This window comes from Electrophorus electricus, chromosome 15 (genome assembly GCF_041902795.1).
Source record: "Electrophorus electricus isolate QZ-2024a chromosome 15, ASM4190279v1, whole genome shotgun sequence".
Taxonomy (NCBI): Eukaryota; Metazoa; Chordata; class Actinopteri; order Gymnotiformes; family Gymnotidae; genus Electrophorus; species Electrophorus electricus.
In genome coordinates, this window is record NC_137511.1 from 16379583 (window position 1) to 16401777 (window position 22195).

The window sequence follows — 22195 nt, forward strand, 5'->3', positions numbered from 1 at the left end:
AGAAAAAAACAACTACACAAAACATGAGAAGACAAAGAAGACAAGGATGGGAGGGTGGGGCAGGTATTGTAAACAATAATTCAATGACTTATAAAAATATATGTATATATACACACATGATATATTTCCCTGCCCTCAACCAAAAGAAGAAAAAGATTAGAGGAAAAAAGATGACAGGAGCGAGAAGAGAGTCAGAAGCGTCGGGTCTTTCATGCTCTCTTCCTTCCCACACAGTTGCTCCACACATCCACACAGAAGAAGGGGTGTGGGGTGTGTGTGTGTGTGTGTGTGTGTGTGTGTGTGTGTGTGTGTGTGTGTTTATGGGTTTGAGGGTGGGGGTGGAATAACAGTTATACAGATATCTGAAAACTCAATTCACAGATGATAAAAACTATCAAGAATGTCTTACCACGAAACCTGTAATACCATATTTTCTCTCATTTGCATTCAGAATAATGATGCATTAAAAGAAGACATAGAAAAGGAACACCTTCCCTCCTTGTTTGTGACTTTCAAATTGCTTGGTCATTTTGTGATGGACTAAAGACTGGACAGCAAAGTGAACGCAGGGGTTGATGGGAAGGGGCGGTGCTGGCAGCAGTCACTGGCCCTGTGTCCCCTCTGCCTGGAAATGGGGGAGAGAGAGAGAGAGAGAGAGAGAGAGAGAGAGAGCGCGAGCGAGCGAGCATGCAAATGAAAATCAGTGAGGCAGCAAGAACAGTAAGTGAGAGAGAGACAGCAGGGGGAGACAGACAGCGAGAGAAAGACTGTGAGAGATGTAGGAGAGAGAGAGAGAGAGAGAGAGAGAGAGAGAGAGAGAGAGAAAAGGAGCAGAGGAAGGATGCTGCTCTCCATCCTTCTCCCTGGACTTTCCTCACGTCTCACTTTGTCAAGTAGATTCTGGTAGCTCAGTGCACACTGACTTAGCTAGCTAGTTAGCGCTGTTTTTTTTTTCTTCATCCTTTTTTTAAATTTTTTTAAAGTTGTTAATTTTTGATGGTTTATTGTGTGGGCTGTACATGCCCATGGCCAGCTGGGCACCGTGCGAGTCTCTAGACCTCCACCCAAGCAGCGCTGCGCCCTCTTGCTCTCCACCACGCCTGCTCTGCTGGCGGTCAGACAGCAGCCACAGAAGGTCACTCGTACTCCAGGAACTGTTTATGATAAAACAGTAGGTACCTAGTGGGGGAAAAACACAGGCATACTGACAACTATTATCACCTAATGTAATAAAATGACTGTGTTACCATATAAATGCAACACTGTAATCTGGTTCGAAGTTAAAAACTCCTTCAAACCCATTACTTCAGACGCTATTTTTGTAAAAGGAAGACGACACCAGACCGTGAGTGGGACTACTAATGACTGCGAGTGCTGATCACTAGTGCCCTCTCATCTGGAGTCATGCAGGTTGTGTGTGTGTGGGGGGGGTTGTCGTGGTCACTGTAACTGACCCCTCACTGTCCAGCACGTCCTTAATGCTGGCTTTGGTGATGATAGCGTCATCACACTTAAACCACTGGTCCTTGTGCTGGCGGATGAAGGTGGTGTAATGACCACTCTCCAGCGTGCCCTGGTGATTCACTACAGCAAACAGAGAATACCTGTGGTGGGGGGAGGGTAAAGTTATAGATGTAGATGACAAAAACAGTACATTATAAAATATTACATAAATCCAGCTGGGCCATATTTCCAATGTACAGTCAATGATGTTGTAGCTAATTTCATGAGCTCCCACTTACTTGTTATCATTGTTTAACGAGTCTACTGGCTGCTGGTACTGCCCGTTCATCCGACTCTCTTTACTGTGAATGAACACACACAGACAGACACAGACAGACACAGACAGACACAGACAGACAGTTCTTAGTCAGATGAGTATCCACGCTACTAATTCCTCTCAGCACCTGGCATGTTCTGGTGATTATGATAGAGATCGCAGCTTAATTTGATAAAGATTTACTCAAATCTCTGCATTCCAGTGCCAGTGTGTGTGCATGTTTGAGAAAGAGTGAGAGTGAGAGAGAGAGAAAGAGGGAGAAAGCGATTGTCATTCCAGGGATCCTGACCCATCTGGGTGTTGATAGCTTGCCACAGCAGGTATCTGGTGGCCTGTGCTGCCTGCGCCACTCCCACTTTTATAACCAATTCCAGAGGAACAGAGGAGCGGAGTGGTGGAGTAGAGAAGCGAGCAGGCGAAGGCGTGGCAGCCTGAGCCAAACCGCTCCAGCTCGACACCGACATTCCCACTTTCTACCACCTGCGTTGACCAAAAAAAAAAGCCATTTGAACTGTGCACCAATTTGAAGCGCAGCCCTCACCTGGATGCCATGAAGGGAGTCATGTCCAGCTCCAGGGGGAAGGACACATAGGTGCTAATCTTCCTGCGCAGCTTCGCAGAATGCTCGAACCGCTGGAAAGACAGAGGAAAGAACTGTTCACCAGCACGCAAACAAAGGCTAGAGAGTCGCAGGCAGGCAGGCAGGCACTCACACACACTCACACACACTCACTCACTTTGAGGTGGAAACATGCCACGATGGGGAGTCTTTTCATTGTCAGCTGCTTGGTGGACTCCTGGTAACTATGGCAACCGCTGCACTTGATCTTGGCACTGCTACCCAAGTGCTCAGGCCGAGTAAATCTGCAGTGGCAAAACAAGAGTCAGCACTGCAGTGGGTGTATGTGTGAGCACTGAGACTGTGTGTGCGTGGATGTACGCAGGAGATGGCGAGTGTGTGTGGGTGTGTACAAGTCTGTGTGCAGGTGTGAGAGAGCAGGACCATTAGATACAGAGTAGGTGTGTACCTGCATCAGAGCTTGGTGTCACATCTCAGCAGTGATTACAGCTGCAGATGTGGTATCATTCATGTCTAATATTCACATATAAAAGCTAATATTCTTCCTCTGCTGTAGTACTAATAAGTGTGTGCGTTGGTATGTACCTGCGTAGGCAGTCGGTGAGTGTGGTAGCCCCAGGAGGGTGGCTCTCTCCGTTCACCACACCGCCGTCAGAACCGGGACTCAGCGGCCAGAATGGAGAGGATGACCCAGGAAGGTCCAGGCTGATGTCCCAGAATGGGTCTATCGTCGTGGATACACCGCTGAGATGGAGAAGACAACAAACAGTCAAACTAACAAACTTTAATAACTGTGAGTTTTGCATTTTTAAATGTCATAATATTTGTTCATTATATGTATGAAATTTGCACAATGAAATGTGTCACTGGACCATCCAATTTTGAACACCAGATGGCATCAGAGGGTAAACTGAAAAGATCACTATACTACCTGGAGCCATGCTTAGGGAGGTGACTAAAATACAGTATTATGTTACATATCTAGCAGCAGCCTGAGTTAGATATGGCACACTGAATATTTAACCATTATTGATTTGCACTTCTATTTCAGTTCTCTTACCAAAAAGCAAATCTTACATGTTTGTGCACGCAGAATGAAGGACAAATGTCTCAAAAACATGAAATAAATTAAGTGCGTTCTCTCTCTCACTCTCACTCACACACACATCATTCTTACTGGCAGACTTGACAGGTGACGTCAGACTGCAGGCCCCCGGTGAAGATTTGGTCGATGATACAGTTGCAGTGGTTTGGGTTGTTGGCCTTCTTGCCATTGTCATCTCCTTGGCAGACATCAGCACACACACACACACACACACACACACACACACACACACACACACACACACACAAAATTGTAATTAAAACCCAAGTGTGGAACTGCTGCAGAACCCCACCCAACTTCCACTGCACAGGCTGGGGAGGGAGGGGGCACTACCACTTCAGTGCACAGGCTGGGGGGAGGGGGCACTACCACTTCACTGCAGGGCCTGGGGAGAGGGGGGCAAACCATTTCATTTCACAGGCTGGGGGAAGGGGGCACTACCATTTCATTGCTCTGACCTTCCATCTGGACTCTTCTCATCTCTAAACTTTCATGTCTACTTCCACTTTTCTACCCATTTCTCCTTAAGTCTGACTAGCCTTCCATCCTACTCCAAGACTTGCCAGCGGAAAGGAGCCACAGCTCCCATTCTCCCTCTCATTAGTACAGGCTCAGGCTAGCAATGGACACACAATCAACGATCCAGGGAGCACTTCTGCCCAGACCCCAGAATTAGGACCCAGTCTGTCAGCATCTATATCAACCCGTCAATCAATCAAGAGCTAAAGAAAGTGCAGAGCAAGGGATTAGAAACTGCACAGGCCAAAGCCAATGGTGGGTAAGCATCTGTCCTGTGTGTGTGTGTACGCTCATGCACATGTTTGCGTGTGTGTGTGTATGCGAATGCTCTTGCATGTGTGTGCTCATGCTTAAGCTCATGCATGCGTGCACGTGTGTTTGTGTGTGTCTGTGTGTGCTCATGCATGTGCACGTGTGCGCACTCATGCATATGTGGGCGTGTTCGTGTGTATGTGTGTACCTTTACAGTGGCGGTGCAGCACGTCCAGGGCAGCAATAAGGAACTCGTGCGCATCCTGCTGCTCGTAGCCGGCCAGGTGGCGCGCGTGCGTCCACACCAAGTGCAGCAGCCGAAAGGGAATGTGGGGGGAGCGGTGGCCCGAGTAGAACTGGGAGACGGAGGGCAAGAAAGCTGTTACAGGGCACCAGGGGGCCTCAGGCCCCAGCCTCATGCTGATTTGAGGCCCATTCGGAGTGGGCTTCTGCGGCCCACGCTGAGCCTCGCATGAGGCTTCATAGTGTCTCACTGATCGCATCAAAGGCATCATCAGTAAGTAAAACTCAAAAGTGCACAGACAATGTTTTATTTTTAAAGCCATCTTTCCCCCAGCGGGACAGAGGCGTGTGCTCTGGGCTCTCCTGCAAGCATGTAGACACTTTCAACATCTATAACTGTGTAATACCAGTTATTTGAAAACAAGAGGGAATTGTTTGGGTATGGGCTGGTCTGGCAGTGGATGGCAATAGAGGAGATTCCTGCTACAGGCCTGGCTATAGACCCAGCAAAGGAAAATGTTAAAGTAAAATTTGAAACTCTTACTATATGATTTAGATCCATCACACACCACCTAGAACTTCAGATACATTTGTTCTAGCAAGAAATTCAGAAGCTCATACAGTTAAGGATCTCAGTTGTAAAGTCCTGCTTCTTTGGAAATCTTAATTTTTGCAGAAGCAAAGCACTTCTGAAGTGCTATAAGGTGAAACCAATTCATGTTCAAAACAGTAGATGTTTAAATCATGATAATTCTATGGGGTCCTAAAGTTCTGAGAGTGTAGAAAACATTTCTATTTCGTCATTGTTGCCACAGCAACAACTAGCAATGCAAACAGATACATCAACAATGCAAAGTGTATCAGCATGAAAATGCTTTTCCACTGAAACAGACACTTAATTCTGATGGTCTGAAGGTGCTCAACACACCGAACAACAAACCCAGGTACCACTGATTACATGTCTTGCAAGCTATGCACCAGACAAGTGCTGCAGGAATGCGTGAGGAGGAGTGGTTGATAACATCCATTTGCCTTAGTTAGTGGCTGTGTTCCAAAAAAAAAAAAAAAAAAAAGTATATGTATCACATTAGTGCAGTTGCAGGCTACAGTACCACGGTTGTTACTTGACTGGTCATTTTTCTCTCTGACAAGCATCTTTTGTGTCATCTGCAGATTAATGGAGGATCGTTTAAAAAAAAAAAAAAGGCTTGCAGTTTGCATCTTCCTGGAGGGTTTTGATTTTCAACCAAATGAATCCTTGTTGCCTTAACAGTAGACTAATAAGACATCAAAGGTCATCTATGATTTCCTTAGTAAAACTAGTTGTGAAAATATTTACACATTTTCATACTTTTCTGGTTGAAGTCTTTATTCTCACTGCAAATGTATTCAAGCTGTAATAGAGCTATTGTAGACCTTGGAATGGGAGTTAATGAAAATAATGAGAGTTTGTAGGTTTATCATAGATGGTGGTAATTAAACCAGCATTTTCAGACTTAACCGAAACATCTAAAATTGTTACCCTCATGCCAATTTGTGCTATAAACCATGTATATTCCAGAGTTGGGTGTAATTTGGAGAAGGAAAAAAGAAGAAGTTGGAGAGCTGGTGTGCGTTGCCTGGAGAAATATCAAAAATGTCATAAATGCATCTCAGAAATATTGTAGGCACTGGCTAGTATTTTGTTCAAAAATGTTTCTTACCAAATCAAGGTTTGCATAGAATGGTCCCATTTTAGTATCCAAAGTAACACCTCTTATTTGCGAGTAGTACTTTGAGTCAAAAGTGAAGCAGTTTTATTCGGTTAAGGATGTCAAAATTAACAATCTGTGACAGACCTAAGAGAATAGCTCTGAGGTTTGGCATCAAGAAAATGCTTTAAGCTCTTAAATCATGTTTGTTAGCAATTACTGTATATATAATTTTAATATCCATTGAAAAATAGTAAGAAGTTGTCAGGGAGTGTTTGTTCATTCTAGTACTTAAGGATTTGTAGAAAGCATAAAGAGTCTTTAACACATGGGTAAGTATTGAACAATAGTTAAAAAAAACATCTAGGAATTTGGAGAACTTAATTTGGGTAGATACAAGACGATCAGGATTTTTTTTTTCCATATGAATTTTAAGGAGAAGATAGAAATGGCTACAGCGAGCATCATCTACGATAAGATGTCGTGCAGAATCTAGAAGGTATTCTGCTAAATGGCACGATTAATAATCAGCTGGATGGAGGGCTTTAATTGTGGAGTGATGTCAGCTGTTCTGCCTATAATCCTCCAAGACCAAGGTGATTAATATGGAATACAAGTTCTCACTTTGTTCCTATAACATCCACACTTATTGGAAGTCTTTCTGTATGAATCTGGAGTACTGTCTGTGGGAAAATGTGCAGATTCAAAAGAGTATTTGTCAGATCAGACCATCACATATTCTACATTCCAATTAATTGCAATTAAAGGTGCTCAGTGGGACAATTTCATAAAATGAGCATTGGCAAAGGTGGCATCCTATGGTGCCATTCTGTGACAGTTACTGTCACTGAGCTCTACAGTATGACTCTTTCTACACTGTTTGTCTATGGATGACTGTGTGCTTGATTTAATATGTGTTAATATGTGATTTAATATCAATAAGGAAAGGTACCCACACATTTTTGGCCATCTAGTGGAATAAAATCATGTAGGTCTAAATTTTTTTGCATGCCCTATAAATGTTCCTTTTTGGAGATACAAGGTCTTCTTATTAGAGACCAGGGACTGTGTGCGTGCGTTTTTACCTCTTGAAAGAGCTGGGACATCTCACAAACGAGGCAGGAGTTGGCCTGCATTTCACACTTGTGTCTGTCAGACAGGAAGAAGTCCCTCAGCAGTGGGGTGTGGGTCAGAGCCTGCACTATGCAGTTCATAAAGCACGTATTGCCCAGGTTTATCAAACCCCTCAAACCTGGAGAGGGAGAGAGAAGCAGACAGAGGAATATGAGAGGGAGCGTGTAGCAGAGAGAGAGAGAGAGAGAGAGAGAGAGAGAGAGAAAAAAGAGAGTATTGAACCATGCTCCACACCGATGTGAATTCTTGGTCCCTACTACATGTACATCTTTGGCATTTAGCAGACACTCTTATCCAATCGACTTTCAAAAGTGCTTTGTCATCTACTCATAGGATGAGTACACTACATCCGTTCTTCCCTAACTAGGTGACTAGGCGATAGGGACTCCTGTAGGGTTTGGGGCATGGATACACTTTAGGGAGACAGAAGGCCAGGCTCTTGCAGAGAAGCTAAACGGTGTTGCCTGGCTCTTCTCCAAACCTACATCTCCCAGACATCTGCTCTGATTCGGGATCGCGTTTAGTTAAAAGGAGGAAGGGGAGAGGGAAGAAGACAGAGGGAAGAAAACAAGCAGCCCTGCTGTAAGCACCTAGACTATGGGGTAAATGGAGAGAGAGGGGGCCCGTTGTACACAGATCCAACGGCAAGCCTGATACTTTGTGAAGGCGGTGTGCACTGAAGCCTGGGTCATGCTACCCTGCTCACCACTGCCCACCTGGTCCTGAGAGCAGTTAACCCACTAGCCCCTAACTCACAGCAACATCAGACCAGACCACAAATCGGAGTAAACCAAATTAGGCATACTAAAAGATGCTTATGGTGAACACTATGACAATGACACCTAGTTACAATATACATTAGAAAGCTATCAGAATTTTTCATATTTGGTAATGCCCCGAATTCAAGGTAATACACCGAAAAGTTCTTTGCGTTTCAATTGTAGTCAACTATAGCCAACACGGACCTGCATTCAACAGGGCAGCACCAGACAGGGGTGTGGGTGCTTCCGCTTCCTCACTGTAATACACATTACCTAGAGTGGACATTGTGTTCATGTTTTACAGTGTGTCTTGGGCTGTGATATTAGTACTGTATGTTTCTAAAAGACAGGGAGTGAGACAGGGTGTGTGTGAACGAAATGTGTCACACACACACACACACACACACACACCTTGAATGAGCAGGGTAGCAGGTGACATTGGTTGACCTCTGCCATCTGCAACCCTCTTGCATGAGCACAAATACATTTGGAGAGATTAAACTGCATTGAACTAAACACCACTAAAGCATTCTGCAGAGTGAACTAGCATGCTAATTCCATGTAGAGAACAGTTCAGTCTCTGTGGGCATAGGGGTTGATAGGAAATGGAGTTCCAACCTATGGTGCAGTTTGCAGTTATTTTCCGCCGCTTGGGGTTATGTCGAAGCAGCTCCAGTTCTCGCTTGGTAGGTTCCCATGTTGAATATTTCTCTCCAATACCTAAAATTGAACAACAGACAATATGATTCCACACATCAGAAAAAGGCATTTGGTAAAATTTTGTTTCAATCTATAAATATGTTCTGCATTATTTTAACTCTCAGCTTCATGTTGCTCTCAGGCAGCATACGTGAGTAAATGTAAGTGTGAAACTAATGCGCCTAACTCCTTCTATTCTGGGTGGGCATTCTGTTCTCTTGCCCATATACCCAGCTGTGTTCGTCTATTCCCTCAGTAGCTTCTGCCACCCAGCTACAGTATGAACTCCATGGGCCAGTAGAAGGGATTTGCACAAGCCATTACCTTGCAGTTTCCACGCTTTCCTTTGTTCTTCTTTGGCAATCTGTTCCATGTCCTTGTCGTATATGTAGTCTTGGCACACAAAGCAGTATATTCCTCCATACAAAAGGTCTATAGCTGTGCAAGAGCATGACAGACAGATGGATGGAGAAAAGAATTTAAAAAGTGTTAAGAAACAAGGCAGGTTTGCATTGTTGGGTTTCTCCATACTACAGATGTGTACCAGTGCCCTGTAAAGAATGCACTGGTGAGAAATAGTGTATACAATACTCAGTGCAACAGGCTTCATTAACAGCAAGAAAGATAACAGTAGATAAATGTCACCAAGAATAAACACTGCTGAGAAGCCTGGTAATACAGCCTGCCTCCGCTAGCTGTGAGTCGACATTCTCAAGGAATAAATAGGTTTTCAACACATCCATGAAAGGTCATGTTTGCTTAATGAACACTAGTATTATGTTGGAAGCTCATGACAGATATGCTATATTCATGGGCAAAATACATTAGTTCCAGTCAACAGCTGATCTGATATCAGTGAAATCCTCCTTAAGCGCCTGTGTAGCAAAACTGACATAATTTGGCTAAAACGCGCCTCCACCAATCAGATCCCGGCACTGCCGATCGATGTGCTTTGCTCCCATGGCAACACGACGAAGGCCTGTTGTTTCACACAGACGCGCTAAACATTTCCAGGTGAGGCTGACCGGCAGGGACTGTAGTCGCCTCAGGCTATCACGCGAATGCTAGCATCAGCAGAACACCCGGGCAGGTGCATGTTCAAAAGCAAGGAACATTTCACCCCCCACAAAAAATACTACCATGAATTACGACGAATGGAAAAAAATAAAATAAATAAACACACACACAAATACACACATACATGTGTAATATATATACACACACACACACATATATATGTATGCGTATATACATATATAACACACACACATATATGTACGTGTGTGTAATATATATTACACACACGTACATATATGTGTGTGTGTTATATATGTATATACACATACATACATATATTTATATAAATAAATATATTTTATTTATATATATATTTATATAAAATGTATATATATATATATATATATATATATATATATATATATATATATATATATATATACATACACACACACACACATACATTTTATATAAATATATATATAAATAAAGTGTGTGTATGTATGTATGTATGTATGTGTGTATGTGTGTGTAATATATATATAAAATATATTTATTTATATAAATATATGTATGTATGCGTATATACATATATATTACACACACATATATGTATGTGTGTGTGTTATATATGTATATACACATACATACATACATATATTTATATAAATAAATATATTACATATATATATATATATATGTTTTTTTTTATATAAAATGTATGTATGTATGCATGCGTGTGTGTATATGTAATTAATATATATATATATATATATATATATATATATACATATATACATATATATATACACATATATACATACATACATATATATATATATATACACATACATACACACACATACACACATTTTATAAAGGCATTGGATTTTATATCTTAAAGTAGACAGGGTCATTAAATGACTCATCTGATTTCTGTCTTGACACACACAGAGCATTCTAAAGGGGCTAGTTGTTAACATACAGACCTATATGTATCAATAGACCTCAACTAAACACAAAGGCTTCTAATCAAAACAGAAGACAACCCTCTGGAATTCTGCGATTTAGTGTTCACTTAAAAGTGAGAAAGTCTCATAAGTCAAATACAGACTCATAAATCTTCAGTGACCATTATATGTATTAAAAGCGCTGTGTGAGGTGCTGTTAAATGACTCTCCTGGCTGGTGAGGGACGTGCCATCTGCTGTCTGATATCCTTGCATACCCTGGGCATGTGTCTCAAATGATGGGTAAGAGACCACGGAAAAAGGAAGGAAATTTCCAATGACCATCTCAAGAAAAGTATTTGCATGTTTGTCATTTTAAAATCTAGTTTTTTAAAAAAAATGCAAATACTAAAAACAAACAAACAAACAAACAAAACAAACAAAAAACATTTCCTGACAGGCACAGTAATGCATTCAGATTCAAAATGGCCGTGCATGGCAAAGTCAGTTCAGCTATGTGTGTGCCAAAAAAACACTTCACATTTATTGACCGTTTTCAGCAGCAAACATTAATTTACCTATTAACTAGTAACAAGGTAGCTTTCTGAAAAGACTAGTTTTAGTTATCCATGTTCTCATGGCTGAGAGACTCACTACCTGAGAGCATTGCTAGCCACAAAATTCAAACAAGCAAGGAACAGTAAAATACTGGTGACTTATGAGATCCATTGTTTTTGAGCACGAAGAAAGCTCAGCATGGTCGGGCCTTCTTGGGGGAAAGCTGGTGTCACTGAAGGACATACATTCCCAGTTAGACGCAATCGATACCATGAAGGTGGATACCAATTAGCTAAATGAACTTGACCTTGGTCAAGGGTTCTAGAGATCCATAAAGATACGTTACCCCATGTACTTTTACAACTTCCATTCAGCCAAGGCCTCAAAACAGGACATGTCAGATTTGTTTCAAAATAAACTGCTACTCACTTTCAACTATTCAACTATTATCAGGGATAACTATAGTGCAAGGATGGTTTTGCTATAAAACATTCAAATTGTCCTTTAAAAAGCATGTGAACTGGACTATGTGACCAAAGATTATGACTGTATAGAAAACAAACAAAAGAATAAATAGATTCATTCTTATATTTTGCTGTTCTCTAATGAATGCCTCCCACACCCCAGTTTTAGAATAAAAGGACTGCCTCTGTTTAAATACTATATATTTTAGAGTTTGAATATGCATATTAATCTTTATATATAATTAGCAGTGGTATACGAATGACATGTTCCCCTCCACTATACAAGCCTAAATTAAAGGTTTCCAGGAGCACAGCCCAAGGTCACAACAGCCATTCATCCATTTCTATAATGCATGATGTGCTAAACCATCCAAAAGAAAGATGTTGCATGTGACCACACTACACAGCAACTTTATATACAGAGACAGATTAGACTCCAGTTAGCGTATCACTCAAGTCACTTAGCAGGTGGAGACACTGTAGCTGTTGATAGCTACTATCCAGGTGAACATTCATCGTTGTAGTCTCTTGTCTAAAGTACAAGAGCTCTTTAAAGAGCAGGTGGCAATTGTGCTATAGTTTTGCTGTATTTGCTAGTTATGAGCATTTGCAGAAACTTACGTGGCAGTACAAGCTGCCTTACAAAACAACAAAAAACAAATCCACCACGATAAAGTGTTTTTGTATGAAGCCCAATATCTTCCCAACTATAACTGACTGCAAAGTTAACTTGCTAAGCCAAGAATATTGCTTTGTTCTTCATCCCTTAAATACCATGGAGCTATTGTGAGAGAATATACTGAGGTACCAGTTTATTATGTATACTCTCTCCACACCTGTAGGCTACCAATACTGTTAAATCCATTCCATGTACACAGAAGTTAATGCACTGATGACACAGCTGTGCAGAGAACGAGACAAGGTACAGTGGCCTCTTTCATGAATTAAACTAATTAAAAAACAGGCTGAGTTAGGCTCAAAACTTTATATATTTAAATGCATACACAACAGTATATTGTGTACTTATGCTAGCACTTTATTTATGAGAGCATTTGCGATACCCTAAAACTATAACCTATATTAAAAGCAGACAACAAACACTTTCCCTTTGGTCAAACCTGGTAATTCATGATAGAGCCTAATAATGACTGATTCCAGTACAGTCAAGTCAACCATCGCCCAGTGGTGCTGACCTCAATACTGCTGACTTTGCAGAATGGCTTTGTAAAATATACTGCCACTTGTCAGGAGGAGCAACAGTGCAAGCAAAACACTGAAATTTTCCTTCATCAAGCACGCAGAGCTGTAGACTAAAGCTGGCTGTCGGCAAGCCTGGAAGTGCGATGGAAGAGCTGCCGGACACGCGTGCACTCCGAGCTGCCTGAGCGCTCATGCTGCACGCGTACGTGGAGGTGAGTTTGGGTTAGGTGAGGATCTCGCACTGCACGTGCACACGACTAGAATAAGCCAACAGCATGGCAAGCCTTCAGGTAACCATGGAAACCGGCGCAGGATAACGTACAATAGAACACCAAGCCGAGTAAATGTGAATTAGACAGCCTGTCACTGTGAAAACATGAAAACTACGAAAAATAAAAATTACAAATGGAATTAATTGGAGGCCTCTGCTTTCTTTATGAAGAGTAGACTGCAATTCAGACAGGTTGGTCTTTTTTTTCCCCCCTCTTACCCCTGGTTAATTTCTGGTGTGTTGATTAAGATGACTTAATTAACCACCTTTTCGTCTGTGGAGATTAAGCCCGTTTCCTCCTGAGCTGTGAGCAGTACTCCACAGATACCCGCTGTTCATGGCTAACCTAATTAATCGTCAAATCAAACTCGGGTGGTGGGTGTTGGGGAAGTGGACACCGAAGGGTCCTTGGAAGTTTGGAGGGACTGAAGTCCTAAAGGCGCTGGAGGATAATGCTACATGTGCTCCGGTCATATTGGGAATTCTCGTTCATGATGATAAAACGAATGATCATAACGTATGTCCAAATGGGCCTCTAATCAGTTTGTGTGTCTATGCCTGTGTAAAATACACACTCCTAAGACTTAAGAGAAAGAGATACGAGTTTGTTTAAGAAAGCCTTGACCTTAAATTGTTGTTTTTTTGGTGGCCAGTATGAGACCACAAGATGGTCTCAGCCTCAGTGATGCTCAGTGCAGTTCTAGCTGAGCTCCTCAAAAAGTGAGCTTTAAAACTGAAGTAATTGCTCCATATCAGAGCTTTCCGTATAATGGGCAGTCATTGTATCCAATCTCTCTCTCTCTCTCTCACACACACACACTATTATATATATATATATATAAAAATTTATATACACACCCACCAGATATTACTTCCCAGCACTCTACAATTACCCTCTTATCCATCTGTTTATGTGTACTGTTGTTTTGTGACAGAGGGGGCCATCCCCCCTCGTTAAAGGAGAGAGTATAATTACAGGCCTTTGATCTCAGCGAGGCTTGGGGAGAAAGGAGCACTCCAGGTTCAAGCCCTTATGCTCTGCTAGTGAACAGTAAATAGTGAACACTGAATGTAGGCCTTCTGACTCAGATTTTACAATCTCAGAGGCAGAAGGGTAGAAATTCACAAGATGATCCAAGATTTGTGCTTCACTGGGCATGTGTCAGCTTCATGCCCTCTTACTTCTGCCAAAAGAAGGTTCTGGAATCTGTGCTGTTTGTGATTACGGCTAGGTTCTGTGTCTTGATATTGGTCTCACTGTTCTGTGACTGCATTATGTTTGCTACATTAATGTTTGCGTGTGTGTGCGTAGTGAGTCATCCACTTGCATTTCTTGTTAATGACGTCTGTCGATGTAGGCGTCTGTCTTTGGTTGTACAGTGTATATTTTTGGTGGTAACTGTCTCGAGCTGGTAGGTGCCTTGGTGCACACGCATTCGCCTTACCCAAATTGTGTCTCTTGGTTTTGGCGTGCTCGTGGATGTGCTTCTTGGTGAAGCAGCCGAAGAAAACGCAGTGCAGGCACGAGTGCAGCCGGTTCAGGTGAGCCCCGCACATATGGCACATGCATGACTTGGCCTGGAAGAGGGCAGAGAGAGGAAAGATGCATCTGTATTCAGAGACCTGCTGTCACAGTGAGGAGGTGCACAGCGACTGCCAACTAGCATGATGGGGAAAAAAAGCCCACTCTGTAGTTGTGGTTTCACTGGTTCAAAGCCTGACAATGCCACAGTCATATGTGGCTGGGAGTCCTCGAGAACAAACATTGCTGGGGCTGCTGCTCTCTGGGTGGGAGGGATGGCAATGCTCTGTCGCCTGTCAATCAGAGTGATGCTAGCCAATCGCAGGCGTCTGTGTGATGCGATTTTGGGTGAAGGAAGTTAGTGCTCTCCTCCCTGTGTGGCAGTATGGCAAGAGCTGGAAAAGATGTGGCTTCATGTGCTCACTTGCACTTTGGGCGGTAGCTGTCATCAATTAGTGGTAGAGCTAGCTAGCTGGTGAGTTGGAATTGGCATAACAGATGGATTTTTTATTTAAAATAAATAAATAAAATTATTATTATTATTATTATTATTATTATTAAGGTACAGGCTACTGCTTTTACTCTATACTTTTTTACAAAAAAATAAGGATGTCAGTGTATTGCTTATACCAATACATCATTCAACAAGACTGATACCTGCCAAAATAGAAAATCAACAGATCAGAACTTCAGAAGAGACTATAGCAGAAAAAAATATGCCGTTAGTCAGTGGGATCAGTACAGCAACCCCACCTGTGAAATATTTTATGCAGGACATAGTGGGTTAGGCTACGTGCCAAACCCCATGCCTCTGGAGAGAAGGACTTTAGGAGAAGGTCTGGCTGTACGGCTGAAGGTTTATAGGAGTGGTGCACTACTTCGGTGGCCAGGTTCGTTGGAAGTTAGCAAGAAATTCAAAATGGATTCCAGCAACTTTAAAGCTGCCAGCTTCGTCCTTTAGATACCAGAGCTCACGTGCAATGGGCCTGCAACAAGACAGGCTACATGAAGAAGGGTGGAAGACTGCCCCCCTGTCTGAACTGAATGCCTTATTCTTCTGGCCCATCCATTTCCAATACAACAGGTTTAGCCAGCGTGTGACACAAACAGAAACACCACAGGCTGAATATGGTAAGCATGGAAGAAAACAGTAGAAACACAATGAGAAATTTTAGGAATTACAGAATCAGGTTGTAATAAGAAGATAATGAATCCAGCTTGATGCAAACATGAAAACACCCTAGGACCATTTAATTTATTAAAAACAAACAAAAAACAGATGACAGTATGTGGACATAAGGTATGAGGTGAGAGAGTGAGATCCATTGTTTTTCATCCTTATTTTGTTAGAGTAATTTGATCTGAGACTCTGGGACAGAAAGGCTTGAATAAGGTGAGCTCAGTAAACACACATTGTACACATGCTACACACAGTATACAAAGACAAAATACACACACACACACACACAGACACACAGACACACAGACACACAGACACACACACTTTGTGAGCTTATCACACTTCAATAGGACAGGCCCTGCAGGGCTGTGGACAAGGCGATTGGCAACAGTAGTGTGTGCCCTGTGCGTACTCTCCTGGTGGGACTCTGCAGCACAGCACCTGGGAGTGGCTCTGCCAACCTGTGACACCCCCCCCCCCCCCCGAGCCCCCCACCCCACCCCCATGCTGTCTCTGCTTGCATCCGAACCCTCACGCCGCCTGTTCTGCCACCTGCCCCCCACGCTCTTTTCTGGAGTTCGCCGCTGCTGTTAATGTCCTGTTAGATGACGTATTGATCCGCACCTCGTCCAAGAGCAGGAGGCCCACTAAAAAGAACAAGATGGATTAGCATCTAGATTGAAGTTGCCAGCAAGTCAACACACACAGAATAAGTTTAAAATATCACTGTTAAACAACCAATTTTATACCAAAATTTCAGCTTGTTCTGTTCTCAGTGTTACCCTGCAAAATAGCAGGTCTGTCCCCCAGCCCCCTCAACAGAGTGTGTGTACGCTGACAGTGGGCCAGATGACCTCAGTGCCTGGCAGATGCAGAGAGAAGGGCCCCTCGGTCAGGCCCAGGGGAAAAGGAACCGCCACATCAAAGGAGAATTGGCGCTATGACCATCCAGCCTACCGTACTGGGCGATAAAGCATCACTGGGTACAAACCATCCGCACAGACACACGCATGCACACACAAACACACAAACCTGAAGGCACCCAAAATGCTCCAGTGTGGAACAAGTGTGCTAGTGCCAGACACCCCTAAAAGAGGCTTTTTAATGAGGGTGAACTGGTCTACTTGCCACTTGCCAACGAGTGAGAAAAATTACACAATCAGCAACCCTGCATGACTGAACTAACTTGAAAATAATGGAGCTCATTATGCACCAAGAATCACAAGCCCAAATATCTCATCATGATCTGTTTTTGCTCTGATTAGTGTGAGGAAAGACACACAATGCTCAGATGTTATCAATATTAGCAATCCGGGGTATTTTATCAACAGCACATTATAAAACAGGCAGGTAAAGGGAAGGCCGGTCAACCATGTATACAACAGCACACAACATTGACACAACGAGTCAATGCCCACGGCTGGGAGATCTGCCCATTGTCACGCCACCTATCGAATTCCTCCTCCGAGTTTCTGCAGCAACCGAGCACCCAATCAGCGGCTGGCCGCCGCGTCTCCTAGGTCACGGGCGAAGTAGGAGGCATGTGGGTGATGAACGAAGTCGGAGGAGGAGAAGAAGAAGAGTCACAGAAGAACAAAGGGGAAAAAGAGTGCTGATAAGAGAGGAGAGATGACAGTTCAAACACATGCAGATGAAGCACAGAGCGAGGAACTGAGGGAGGGATGGAGGAAGAGAGAGCACAACATAGGAAAAAAGGAGAGGTAGAATGCAAGAGAAGCTGGGATGACTGCAAAGCTAGATGCGGTACCGCAGTGTGATTGGTAGGGAGGACTCCCTTCTTAGCCTTGGACCACTTTGGTGGTATAGGTATGAGAAGGCATGCAAAGTGCATGTAATGTGGATCAGGTGTATGTAAACATGAAAAATGTGCATTTTAGAAATGTTTTAAATTAGAAGGCCAATGAAAAGCCTTCCGTTTAGCAAGGAAACATGAAGCCAATAAACACCAATGCAGCGTGTATGGTGAACATGAGATCGAACAGACAGATGGCACCAGTAGAAGAACAAATCACTGATGTTTTTGTAAATCGTTTTGCAGATCTTAGTCCACATATTACCTCCATTAAGCTCACAGACATACTGTTATCAAACCATCACTGCCATACGATGTTGAAAATCAAACACTGTTTAATTCATAATCAAGACATTATGAAACTGTTTTTTTATATCTGCGAATTATGAAGCCGTCTGGGAGTCTGGCCTTTCTCCCTCGACTGCATGGCACTGTCCCGCTGATTTAAAACGTCATCCACACCCCTGGAGAACCTCTTCAGCTGCCTGCTATGTGCCGCCTTGGGCCTCTTCTGTGTCTTCCTCCATAAATTTATCTTGATGGCCCATAATGGATGACTCTTACAATATGAGCAAGCCTGGCCTATATACTCTAACGGCAGCTTCTTAGGGAACATATGGAATATGAAAAATAGCTTGGCGCTGGAGAAGGGATGAATTATTGATGGTAGGCTAGGAGACCACCTAACACAAGGTGTCCCATAGATATGGTGCATACAGTCCATAAAAATTGCTGTTAGAAATTAATAGGGGACACATTAATAAAGTGGCAAGTCATGGCATAGGTAGATGTGAATCACTGTATGGATATGAATGACAGATGATATGGAAACATCTGCAGCAATGTAATATTTGAAGAGCATCAGCCTTGCTCCACTAAAATGGGTGCACCACTTTCTGACGTCTCAAAGACTGATCTTTTGGCTAGCTAGTAAACTGGAATAATATTTACCATAAGGATGTTTCTGCTGACCTTATATTGCTAACATTTTTTTCTGGTGATTCCCCTATGTCCAGGTTTACAGAAAATATAAACCATACTGTGCAGAAACAAGTGCACTGCAATGAAAACTGCCTTAAAGAATGACTTAGGTCCAAATTCTGTTCTGTTCACACCTACATTTAAAAAAGGTTTTTAAAAATGGAATTAGCCAGTCATGGACCCATTAGCACTCCCAACAGAGGCTGTCAATGTGTTTGTTTTCTCTCCTGTTCTTTGTGTGTCTGCTATTCCTTCTCTTCATGTCCATTTAATGCTAGTTACCATGGCAGTGGGGTGTCATGGCAGCAGGTCGTCAATAACAACGTACTAATGACATGTAACCATGGATTCTGAACCTTAATGTGATGCAGTTTAGTCCAAATGTACCTGCCCAGTTCATCCACAACAATGATTTTTAGACCCACTTGTGCCTTCCAAAAAGGTATCACAGTGCTACAATATGCCAAAGAAAAAATAACCCTAAGACGCTGGCAAGCCAGTCCTCTCTGGGCACTCTCTTGGGTAAAGGCAGTCTTGAGTCTTCTAAGCAACTCCTGAATTAACAATCAGCTGCAACACGAGCCGCATTCGCAGAACATAATATGCCTTCAATAGTCTCCTTGTTATTGGCTGGAGGGGGAAAGGCCCAGGCAGATGCATCCTGAATGTTTGCAGAGCGCCTCTCATCGCTGTTGTCACCACTCATGTTCTCATCGACAGATGAGGAGCAAGCTCATCACCACCACCCTCCACCCCCTGCCCTGCCCCGCCCGGCACTGCCCACCACGCTCTGTAGAAGCCTGCTCTATAGCACTGGAGAGGTGGAGGTTTAAACCGACAGCACAGGCCAGGACTGCATGTGCTTGCCTGACTGCTCTGTTCTACTCCTGAATAAAACTTATTTCCTTCCTAATGTATGTGTGTGGGGGGGGGGGGGTGCGGTTGAAGATATCCAGCTTTCAACTCTTGGGGCAGTACAGCAGTAGGTTTATATGGGACAGCTAGATGGAGGCCTCAATTCATTCTTAAATACCCTAGAACCAAGCAGCTCCAAGCTGAATAGATACCAACATCCCAATACAGCAATGTGAAGCAATGAGAAAATTAATGTTTATTTTATATGCTGGCAAAAATAAATAAATAAAAAAAAAACAATTAAAAAAAAAAACCTACCACACAAAAACACACATATTACAGCAGACAATAAAAACAAAAACAGCTGGAAGGGATTTCCTGAAGTGTCGCATTCAACATCTCTGGATTTCATCATAGGGCATGCTATTGTATCAACTGCTGCCTTGTTGATGCAGTCCCTGGTGTCTTATAAAATTACCAATGTGCCCACCTTCTGAGAAGATTAAATCTGCCTAGTTATTTGAGAGGAGCATTATTATGGGCAGAATCTGCCATAAATTTGCCTTAGGAAAAGAATGCGGCACTCACGCATTTCAACCAATGGCCTGATGAGAGATTCCTAAGAAAGAAAATCCTGGTAAGAGGAGGATGTAGACACAGGCCACTTCAACACAAAAGCCAACATAATCCTTCAAATTTAGAACTATTGGCTACCCAATACCTCAAATGACCACCTAACCAGAACCTTATTGTAACCTGCAGACTTATATGTTCAATACATGCTAATGAGTGACTTTAACAATGTTGTGCTGAGATACTTTGTAGTAAAATGGTGGAAATTATCACAGTTTTTGCCTAAAAGAGGAGACTAAAAGCAAAAATGTTGACAATCAATAGATTATCTACCAGCGACTGGTGCATACACCTACAAACGGTGGTCCATACTGCCAATGACAAGTGAAGCTCTCATAATACATATGACGACTGTTATTGTTGTAAGCTATTCTAATGATTGAGTAATGCTCTGGTATGTGAGTATTAGTCGTGGATAGTCAAACCATTCATGCCTTGTAGAACAAAACCCCTTAGCACGCGCGGCGGTTCTCCCTGCATCATAGTGACCGCGACCGCGGGAGCTCGTCTATGCTGTCTCGCGGAGGTTGGATTCTGCCGACCGTAGATGAAACAAACTATTGTCACTGTTGGATTTTAATCGCATTTCGTGTTCACGGGTATAAAATGTAGTTTAAAAGAGAGCACGTTATCATCTTAAAATTTACAGACTTGTTACAACGTGTTTCAAAATAAAATAGCGAAAACGGAAGGGTTAGGGAATCGGTCCGTACCAACACACGACCGTGATCTTTAAACTGCACCACGACGTACAACTTCAGACGGTACCGACACGAAGTTTGACTACGGTGTCATTGCAGAAATGGTCCAGAAGGCACGGGGCGTGTGTTAGGTGCGAGGTAAAGTGCAGTAAAACACACACACACACACACAAGGTCACACTCCAGCTACGGAGAATGGCATCGTTAGCAACGGACTCGTCTACATCACCCCACACCCCACACGGCGAACCCTCCTGTTCAGACCTCACAGGCCAGCTAATACCAGACTTTACCAGTATGTCCAGTGGACACAGGCTGGATATGATGTGGAGGAGGCGGAACTTTCGTTACTTTGGTTCAGAAAAACACGAAATACCATGTCGTGTAGAAATATTCATTTCGACAGTCCGGTTATGCGTCGGGGGAGGGAGGGTTTGGCACGTCCTGGTGTTGGTGCATTCAGACCAGCCACATATTTACCTTGCGTTTCCTGGTTTCAGCCGAGCCACTCCACACAAAGCACTGGTATATGACTCGCAGATTCTGTTTCCAGTTATCCACTTTAAAGACGTTTACGTGGGAGCACCCAGCCGGACTCATGACAGAAACGACATCCGAATTGCTCTTTATTTCAACGATGAAACGTGCCCCACCGAGTCAAAAGAAGAATTATCCACCAATTGTTCCGTTTTGGCGAGCTATGCAGGCAACCACAGCACTGACGAAGATACGTGTGTTACACATACGGCGGTCCTTTAGAGATGTCCTTATTCAAGAATTATCGTCCGTAATTATGCCACGCTCAAAGCCACAGCTTCATATCATTCAGGCCACTTTAATATTGTATTTTCCAAGTCGGATGTTTTAATGGACGGCAATGGAATTCAAGTGAACACCGTAGGCGAGACAATCCTTACAGCATCGTTATCTGATTGGCGGATGGCTTATCCTGTACCAGTTTGATTGGTCTACGTCAATGTCATTTATCTTTTCAGCACCGCCTCTTTTAATAAAAACTATTAAATGATTGGCGCATCCGCCCGCTTGTCATAGTTCAAAGGCATGTACGCTGCTTAAAGCTTCGCAATTGGGTATATCTAGAAATGCCAGGCCAGCTTGTTAGTTATGTCAATCATTACCACCCCCCCAACCCCCAAGAAGTTTAGTTTTATTAGAATCTCAGATACACAAACTCAAATGCAATGTATATTTAAACTGATTTAGCTCACATACACATATTTCCCTGATTTTATTAGGATAAATTTGCAATTCAGATAACCCCGATAT

The 22195-nt window shown here is 42.9% G+C and overlaps 1 protein-coding gene across 8 annotated transcripts; it reads right to left on the bottom strand.

Annotated features, from left to right (window-relative positions):
* Positions 1-325: 325 nt before the first annotated feature.
* Positions 326-21814, bottom strand: usp22 (ubiquitin specific peptidase 22). Of its 8 annotated transcripts, none has more exons than XM_081697569.1 (13): positions 21389-21813; positions 14669-14801; positions 9089-9202; positions 8684-8785; positions 7256-7422; positions 4445-4592; positions 3538-3643; positions 2946-3134; positions 2518-2644; positions 2322-2413; positions 1743-1805; positions 1455-1604; positions 326-1179 (listed from the first exon to the last, which is right to left on the bottom strand). In XM_081697569.1, the coding sequence occupies exons 1-13, from the start codon at positions 21506-21508 to the stop codon at positions 1137-1139; spliced, it is 1554 nt and encodes a 517-aa protein (XP_081553695.1). In that variant the 5' UTR covers positions 21509-21813; the 3' UTR covers positions 326-1136. The 8 variants fall into 8 exon arrangements, with proteins under 8 accessions (XP_081553695.1, XP_026860871.1, XP_026860870.1 ...); XM_027005070.3 differs by having other exon boundaries at positions 2946-3104; positions 3538-3640; positions 21389-21812; XM_027005069.3 differs by having other exon boundaries at positions 2946-3104; positions 21389-21811.
* Between the last annotated feature and the right edge of the window lie 381 nt (positions 21815-22195).

What these genes read in the sequence shown, in the direction of transcription:
- usp22 (XM_081697567.1), bottom strand. Translation starts at nt 21,508, where the DNA reads ATGAGTCCGGCTGGGTGCTCCCACGTAAACGTCTTTAAAGTGGATAAC. An exon ending in AACTGCAAACTGCACCATAG is followed by an intron (nt 7,423 to 8,683) that starts GTTGGAACTCCA and finishes CTCCCTCTCCAG; the next exon opens with GTTTGAGGGGTTTGATAAAC. An exon ending in ACTCCCTTCATGGCATCCAG is followed by an intron (nt 1,806 to 2,321) that starts GTGAGGGCTGCG and finishes GTTCATTCACAG; the next exon opens with TAAAGAGAGTCGGATGAACG.